Below are 9349 nucleotides of genomic sequence, written 5' to 3'. Positions count from 1 at the left end.
CGACTGTATTTTTAGTTTTCTACCAAGACCGTCTTGATCCCGTGTGCTACGTTGCTCACCAAAGGTTCCGCTTTTGAAATGTTTGGCCTGATTCTGCTGAGCAAGTCTCCACTCTACTTCCTGAAAATGGGAATAATGCTTGGCCGTGCTTCCAGTCTCTTCGACTGAGTTCTTGAAAGAGGGGTCCAGGCTTTGTTTTTCAAAGTGTTCACACTACCTTCTCTAAACAGACACAATGTGGTCTCCTCTCAGAGCAGAGACTGCTCAGGGAATTCTGTTTATATGTTGTTCGTTAGTTCTCATTCCTCTGATATGGACATGCAGTGATGAAGGGGAAGGGGAAGAGTATGTATCCTGAAAGGCCCACGAGTAGTTACCGGCATTTAAGCCATAGGTTCCCCTTGGTATTAGCCATTAGAAAATGAATGATTTTACCTGTGTAGGGCGCCACTTAAAGACTCTGTTGTTCCTGCTTCCTCTTCCACAGGTGTGGGAAATGGGTCATTAGGAACCCCAATAGAAATCTTCCTTTGTTCTGCAGGTGTCCTCCTGGCCGGACAGGAGACTGCCGTCTCTGAAAGTAGCTTGATTAAGATTGAATTTCTCTTCCCTCCCCGCTATATTCAGGGTAGCACCTGACTGCACCCCTGTTGGCAACCCACCCATGGGGTGAGAGCCGGGGTCCCTTTAAGGCTGAGCTCATGCTTCTGCTGTTCTGAATGGCATTGTCATTGGACAGTTGGGCAACTGAGATCCACAGAGAGGCAGACACTGGCCAAGGTATATGCCAGTCAGAGACCAGGGGACAGCAGAGCTGCCCCCTCCAGGTCGATGACATTTCCCTTCATGCCCATAGGGTTGGTGCGGAAACTGGAAAGCCGAACACGCCTGTTCCTCCTGCGTGGGTCCCATCATCTCCTGGGTCCCATGGGGTGTACGTTGGCACGTGGCCGTCTACACACACACAACACACACACACACACACACACACACACACACACACACACTCTCACACGAACTCCAACACACACAAACACACACACAAGCTAGATGTAGGACTCTTGCGGGATCAGAAGAGGAGCACATACAGAGGTGACTAGAGGAAGAGAAAAGAGTACATGTGACAACAGCCCTCCAGTTCTAGAGCTGTCACCCCACACACACCTGAGCATCCCAGCGAAGCACATGCTCCAGTAACCCTTGCAGGCAAATGAGACAGACAAGCCTTGCAAGGCACATGGGCTCACCTGGGACTTAAAGAGTTAAGAATGAAGAGTTGCTTTGCAGCCCAGGTCTGTCTCCTCAATGCCATTGTCCTGGCTGAAGCCAGACATCTTCAGGGAGGAACCCTGGATAGGAGTCTGTCGGTGTCATCATGCACGGGCTTTGCATAAAAAGAGGACTGACAGGCAGCAGCTGGTACTCGAGGAGGGGACTCAGGGACAGGGATCCCAGGAAGTGATGTCACTTCCTTTTCAGCAGACCCCCCACGGAACTTGGAACCCTGTTAGCTGGCATTCAAATTCCTGTAACAGCCTCTCAGCTAGCTCAGTTGCCAGGAGGTACTCAGTAGGATATGACCTCTTGCTTTACTCTCATGTTTCGGGGCTCTGGCCTCCAGAGACGACGCAGTGCCTTTCCCAGATGGTGTAGGCGACTCTGGCCCTTTAGGAGAAGGTCCGCTTGGGAAACACAAAAAGACTTCGGTCAGGCCGCTCCAGGCCAGGCCACCTCTGTGAGTACACCCTAGGCAGCCCTGTCGTCAACGTGGGGGGAGACGGACATGAAGGGAGGTCCTTCTGGGCAGATCCAATTGTCGGGCGGGGAACAACCTGGTGGTCCTGTCATATCACCCCAGGACAACGCTGGCAGGGTGGAGGGGGCTTCCTGAGGGCCTCGAATCGGTGCCATGGAGAATCCAGGGCACTCAGGCTGTCACGTCCTTTCCACATGTGGAGGAGGTTTGGGAAGACCATGGTATGTCTATGTCTGTGGTCGAGAGTCGGGGGTTCTGAGGATGGCAAGGTCCGGACTCTGAAACTCACCGCCTGACGCTGGGCACTGTATTTCCAGAGCACCACACGGAACGTCAGAGAGGAGCTCAATGACGAGAGCCTCAACTCTGTCCCCCACCAGGACGGGCAGGCACCCCACGGCTCTGAGACAGCCCAGCCAGTGCTCAGGGTGAGTGCAGGTGCTGAGCTGACCCGACACTCAGGACCCGGATAATCAGGGGGACCAGGTGCCAGGAGTCTCTGCCGCTCCACTGGGCTTCATCCTAGAGTCCAGCCCTCAAAGGAATCCGGGTCCCCATTCCCTCTCATACCCGCCCTCACTGCCCAGCCCCTTCCTCAATCCAGATGCAAAGTCCCGGTCCATATATTTGTACAGAACCCAGCAAAGAGACGTTGACTCCATTTCTCCTCACATTCAGTCAAGCGTATGTTTGCGTTGTTCTACGCTTTCTCTTGTCTGAACGCCCACCCCCGGCGTTGGTGCTGGACTCCCGATCCTCGCACTCCTTCTCCCCCGCATTCTTACACATCGTCATGATCAGTACGGGTACATTTACGCAAAAGGATATGGGGTTCATGTGACATGTCCATTGCTCTGCCACGTGCTGCCCTGGGGACACAACTTCGCGAGCCCTCCATTACACACAGTTGCCAACATACCAGGAGGGGACCCGTTTCCACTGCCATGAAACTGTTCCGCTCGATTGGCTCTCCTTCTCTTGCTATTCCAGTAGGGCTGCCCTGAACATCCCACACGTCCTGATATCCTTACCCCTCACTCCAGGAGAAGCCTCTCTGTTCTCATCCTAGAGTGGGACTTTGGTCAAACATCACAGGGATGACGCTCAATATGGGGAGGCGCTGTTTTCACTCAGCCAAGAAAACAACCTCAGATACGAATATTTTGACTCACTTCCCAGCTCAAATTCTACTTTGAATGCCAAGAACCTTTTTTCTCCTGAGAACACGCGTGTCTCTCCTCTTGCCCCCAGTCACTGAGGGCTTGGGAGTTTGTTCTGAGCTGCAGTCCCCAACCCTCACGCTGGCCCATTGTGCGGCCTCTGACTGCATGTCCCTCCTCTGTCCTACCTCAGGGGGAAAGTGAATTAAAGAACCAACCATATAAGACAAGCATGGTGCCATCCGCCCGGGCACGCAGGCTGGACGGACTGATTGCGTCCCTGGTGCCTGCCTTCCTGGGCAGTGACCTCACCTTCGTCTCCGCCTTCCTAGGCACTTACAAATCTTTCACTACCACGCAGCGGGTGCTGGACACACTGTGTGCAAGGTGAGCACCCTGCCTCCACCTATCCCCCGCAACGCAGGGTTCATTCAGCCGCCTGCTAGTGAGAGTTCTCAGGTCACTGCATCTCTGAGTCTGTTTGCTCCTCTGTGGGGCAGGGTGAGATCCAAACCAGCCTCAGAGGGTCATTGTAAGGACTAGTGGCGTCCTCCCTAGCAAAGTGCTCTCTGGGTGCCTGACCCTGTGGAGAGGTTCCTGTGGGTGGGTGCGGGGAGCTGTGACACTGCTAATTTGGCATTTTCCCCTCCTCCTGATGATGCTTCTGCTTGAATCCTCACTGTTCCCGGGGTTGGGCCAAGCTGTTTTGTCATCTGAAAAGGAGATTGGTGATTCCGTGGGGTTCCTGTTCTGGATGAAGCCAGAGTAGAAACCCCAGGGGCGAAAGTAGGTGAGGCTCACTCAGGAGATATCCACAAGGAGAATGATGAAGGCTCATTTATTCGGCAAATATATGGGAAGCCACACCAGGTGCGGGCACGGAGTAAGTCGTGTCCACAGGACAGCCGATGTGACATCCTCCTGGTCCCCTGTAGGTATGGCTGTATCTTTCCGAATTCTGAAGGGGATGGTGGACCCGTGGACCAGGTGAAAGGGTGAGTGGGCTTGAGATAGAGCCCTGAGCTGGGTGTGGAGCCTGTGGATTGGAGGTGCCAGCAGAATCCTGAAGCCCACACGTCACTTGTTTCTGCAAGGGGATGGAGGGCTGAGGGTATTTCCTAGAGGATAGGGAGGGAGTTAGAGAGCTGTGGAGGGGCTGGAGTGTGGCCGCTGGGCACCAGGGATGTCGGGACAGGGGCAGCCCAGCTCCCCCCAGCGCAGACCAACAACTTTCAGTTCCAAAGGCTTTCCTCCGACAGCCCTGGGAGACCAGGCACATCTCTGGCAGCACTGCCAAGTTGCAGGAGCATGAGGTGCGGGACTAATTCTGGACTTGCTGCAGCAGAGGGCATGGGGACCCAGACCCCCACACGGTGCTCTGGGAGGGCAGTGTGGAAGGACATGCCGGGCCTCAGACTCTGTTACTTGCCTGTATCCCCAGGGCCATCTACTCCATCTTAGGCATCTGGCTGGACCAGCACCACGAGGACTTTTTCCAGCCCCCGGAATTCCCCTGCCTGAGGCTGTTGCTGGCCTACATCCAGCTTAACTTCCGCGGGTCCAGCCTGGAGCACCAGGTCCAGCTCCTCCTGTCAGCACTAACGGACCTGGAGTCACCTGAGGCAGAGACGGAGGGTGAGGACAACTATGGGGGCAATGTGGCCTGTGAGTGTGTCGGCCAGTGTCGAGCCACACACGGGGCGATTTCCGAGGCTGGGTTTCCGAGGCCAGAACACCGAGTCAGCTCACACCACCGTGCCCAGGGACTGCGTTCGGGATCCCTTCTCCGGGTGGGTTCTCGAGCTGTGACTCCATTGATGGATATGAGAGGTTCCCTTCCTTTGGAAGGCGCGTCAGAGGGACTGATACTGATAATATGTCTCTTCTTGGATCTACATATCAGGTCCAGATGAAGACCAGGAAAGCATGCAAGAGGTGACCCCAACATCATCTGTAGTGCCCTGTACAGAGTCCGAGGCTTCTGGAGGCTCAGCCTCCCCTGAAGGAGAAGAGGCAGAGTGGGAAGACACACCACACGCCATTCCTGGGATGTCTGGAGGCTCGGCCTCCCCTGAAGGAGCTGATGGCCAACAAATGGCTTGCCTCGGCTCCTCAGAGGCCCTGAGGGCCCGGTTCTGAGCAGCGGCCTTTTCGGGTGGCGCTCCGGAAGGTTCTTTCTCTGTCCCTCCCTATGCATTCTTTTCAATTGTTGTTTTTCTCTTACCTATATAAAGTTTCACTGTAGTTTTTCTCAGGATGTTCAAATACGATAAAATTTATTTTGACCTAATTTTTAAAATTATTTATTATTATTTATGCCTGCAGTACCCGGTCCTCCGACGTGGTCTCCCATTCAAGTACTAACCAGGCCCGACCGTGCTTAGCTTCCGCGATCAGTCATCTGGCTTGTTCAGGTTGGCATGGCCAGACACCATGGGCTGTGGCTCTACTGGGGCACAAACTCAGGACTTTCTGCATGTGAAGTAGACATGCTAACCACTACACTATGGAACCACATCCTATTTCAACTTAAATTTCATAACTTATCATGAATACCCATGAAAGTCTAATAATATCTACCCTCTGCTTCCTCACAGTGTACTTTTAAATGACCTTAAGTACTGTCACCGGATGTAACCACTATCGGCCATATCACAACCCCCATCTAGTTCCAGAGCATTTCCCAGCACCGATTAGTCACTCACGCTTCCTCCTCTGTCAGCCCGTGTCAGTTGCTGACTCCAGTGTCTCCATGGATTTAACTACTCTGGAGTTGTCATGAGCGGAATCGCCCATATGTGACTTTTTGTGTCTGACGATGTAGCAGACAAGGAAACCGACTGGTTTGGGGGTTGTAATAAAAATCACATTGTTTTTTAAGTGGGAGAATTCCTACGAGGCAAAGATCACGTGTAAGAAAGGAAAGCGCGATGTGAATATCTTCATTTCCTTGGGAGAGGGGACACTCTTGTAATAGGACATGAGTACCGGAGCCATAAGGGGAATGTCTAGGTCTTAAAGCACTTTAAAAGCTTTCTGTCCCTGGATAGGCACTGTTTATAGTAATATATATATATGTATGTATATATATATATACATATCTACATGTATATATATATATATACACACACACAAATATATATGTGTGTATATATATATATATATACAATTTATATATAAGTATATATTGAAATCACATGTTAAGTGTTTTCCTTTATTACTAATGCATTAATTGGTAAAATACGCCGTTTTTTAAAGGTTTTACATAAAAATAGCAAAAATCGATTACCACAATATGATTTTAAATATGAATAAAAAAGTAGATCCTCTTCCTCTACCACGAAGTAATTTCCCTGCACAAAAGGTCGTCCTCAATATCAATGGATGACATATGACATGCAGTTTCACTTCGTATATTCTTTTGCTATCGGTGTATCTTCTTTGCTGACGTGTCTGTTAGGGCTTTGGTCCATTTTTGATTTAGGTGGTGTGTTTCTTTACTGTTGAATTATCAACGTTCTTCGTATATTTTGAATGACGATCTTTTACTGCATGTATCTCTTGCAAATAATTTCTGCCAGTCTGTGCCTAGTCATCTCTTTCTCTTACGTCGTCTTTTGTAGAGCAAATGATTTTGTAGGTTTAGCAACATTTAATTGGCTTTTCAAGGATTTCTTTCATGAATCATACCTTGGTCATTCTATCTAAAAAGTCAATGTCTTATTTATGGTCATTTACTTTTTATCCTACATTACGTTATGGTTGCTTTCTACGTTTGCATTTTACACTGCGGTCTGCATTTCTACACGCTAACTTTATGTCGAGTTAGTCTTTTGCAAGTGGAAATTCAGTTATCCAGCAGCCTGTGTTGAAATTACTCTTTCTTTCGTCTACTTTCTTGTTTTTGATGTTTGGTCAAAAATTAGTTGACTGTTTATGTAGATTTGTTTTAGGTCGGTCTCTTCTGTTGTGTTTATGGATTAGTGTATTCTTTTGCTCATACTGCCACTGTCTTTATTCTTGTATCTTTATAGCAAGCCTTAAAGTTGGGTAGTGTTAGTTGTTTTACTTTGTCATTCTCCTTCAATGATGACCATTTATAGCAAACCTTAAAGTTGGGTAGTGTTAGGTGTTTTACTTTGTCATTCTCCTTTATGATGACCGTTCTCTGTTTCTATAGCTATTTTCACAATATTAGTTCTTCCATTTCATGAGCTCAGTCTAATGCTCCATGTATTTGTATCTTTTTCAATTTCTTCCAATGAGACTTTGAAGTTTTGGTCTCACAGATATTTTCAGCCCTTGGTTAGATTTATTCCTAGGAATGTTACTGTTTCCGATGCTATTATAAGTGAGGTTCTGTCCTTTATTTCTTTTTCAGATAGTTCTTTGTTAGAGTGTAGAAATGTTTCTCAATTTTCTATGTATTTTGTATCCTCTAACCTTACTGAATGTGTTTATTAGTTCTAAGAGTGTTTTTGGTAGAATCAGTAGAATTTTCTACATATCAAATGGCATCATTGGCCAACAAAGACAGTTTTACTTCTTTTTTGATTGGATGTCCTTTATTTCTCTTTCTTGCCTAATTGCTCGGGCTAGATCTTCCAGTTGTCCATTGAGGAAAAGTGGTCAGAGTGTAGACACTTGTCTTTTTCCTTATTTTAGAAGATGAATTTCTCAGCCGTTTGATGTTGAGTATGATATCAGGTGTGGGCTGTCATATATGCCATAGAGTTTGTTCAGGTTCATTTGATATTACCTAATGAGTTGAGTTTTATTTTCAAATGACAAGGCATTCTTAGGGTCAAGGACAGGGTTAGGGATCAGAATTCGGGTTAGGTTCAGTGGTAGGAGCAGGTAGCTCAGCTCAGAAACACGAGGGCACCGAGTAGACACATGAGGATTCCTACAGGACTGGGTGCACCTACCCTCTAGCCTGCAGGTGCAGGCTTCCTGACGGTTGGTGTGGCCCTCCTGGGAATGGCTACTTCCTCCGACTCATTCCAGTGGGTGGCAGTAGACAGTCAGGTCTCAGACAGGAGAGGCCTAGGACTCTGATCATCCAGGCAGACATCTGCACTCATCCAGCTCAGACTAGTCTGGGCCTTATCCCGCAGCCCTGGCCAACCACTAAGCTGACCATGCTGTTGGACCTTTGGACAGCTCCCTGGACAGCCCAGACAGCCCCTTGGGATGTTTCAATTTCCAACATCCATGGGCTTAAGACAAGTGCATCCTCCCCCAAAGTTTCAGGCTCCAAAAGTGGTAAGAAATCTGTGGACGTTGAATGTGGCCCTGACCACCACAACAATACAGCAGACTGTCGCCCTGTAGATCTCAGCCTCCTGGTTGTAAGAAACCTCGTCCATTCGTGTCTCTCAATGGGCAGTTTCACACTGAGTTTGCATGGTCTCTGAGGGCCACATTCATGCACCGTCCGGCCCCTGAAGCCTCCCGAAATCTGGCCAGCTCTGGGTTCCTGGCGTGATGCGATCGTGATCCTTCCACTGCTTCTATGAACCAGAATTCCCTTATCACCCCAGCCTTTGTGTCTGTTCTTCATATGGAGAGAGAAGAGACCGGAAACAAGCCACTTTATTCCTTGGGGATGGCTGATAAATGTGGCCAGGTGCTGGTGTGATTGCCAGGCTCTCTTCTAGCAAGGAATGGATGAGTTCTGTGTGTCTCCCAAGGACGCGTGAGCTCTGCTGGGCCACAGTCTCAGGTACAAGGACCCGATGCCCAAGGCAGGAGCCCTGAGTTCACCACCAGCAGCAATGTTGGTTTCTCAGCAAGTGGAATTGCTTCCCGGTGCTGTGGGAGGACGGCAAGTCTCTTGGACAGGGGGCTGTAGCCTATCCCTGCGAGCCTCTTCCCCAGGGCAATTTCAAAACCAACACTGTATAGAGAGCCTGTGCAAGTCAACATGTCTGGGGACAGTGGGGTGCAAACCAAAAGTTTATTCTGAGTATCAAAGAGGGAGCCGTGAAGGACCAGACTAAAAGGAACCCACATGTGAGACCAGAAAGCTTGGGTATGGAAAGGCCACAGAGATGCCTGCAGGATCCCGACTGCAAACTCCAGGGTGAGCTGGAGAGACGGGCTGCGGTCGGATCCGGGGCTCTGGTCTAGAGGCTGGATCAGAAGGGTCCTGGAGACTGCAGTCTGGGTGTAGCATTTGTAAGAGGAGCTGAACACAAGGCTCCTTGGGCTACTTTGCTGGAACGGACATCCCACCCGCACAGCTTTGGTGAGGGGAGCTGTCCAGACAGGTTGGGTAGAGTCTGTCAGCTTTGCCCTGGGAGGAAGCATGTGATCCAAGGCCAGCACCACTCTCATGTTCAGAGGGCTGGCCTGGTGTGAGTACTTTACGCCCTTGGAGAACTAAGGGCATTTACGCAAGACCTGGGAACACAATGAAGACTCAGCCAAG

At 49.6% G+C, this 9349-nt stretch overlaps 1 protein-coding gene across 1 annotated transcript; it reads left to right on the top strand.

The window, feature by feature from the left end:
* Positions 1-1571: 1571 nt before the first annotated feature.
* On the top strand, positions 1572-5155 carry LOC111735583 (ral guanine nucleotide dissociation stimulator-like). Its single transcript, XM_023527083.1, has 6 exons — positions 1572-1735; positions 2074-2184; positions 3110-3303; positions 3852-3911; positions 4358-4551; positions 4820-5155. The coding sequence occupies exons 1-6, from the start codon at positions 1577-1579 to the stop codon at positions 5053-5055; spliced, it is 954 nt and encodes a 317-aa protein (XP_023382851.1). The 5' UTR covers positions 1572-1576; the 3' UTR covers positions 5056-5155.
* The last annotated feature ends 4194 nt before the right edge of the window (positions 5156-9349 follow it).

Source organism: Pteropus vampyrus, unplaced genomic scaffold, assembly GCF_000151845.1.
Source record: "Pteropus vampyrus isolate Shadow unplaced genomic scaffold, Pvam_2.0 Scaffold1000003766, whole genome shotgun sequence".
Classification (NCBI taxonomy): Eukaryota; Metazoa; Chordata; class Mammalia; order Chiroptera; family Pteropodidae; genus Pteropus; species Pteropus vampyrus.
This window is presented reverse-complemented; position numbering and strand designations above follow the sequence as displayed.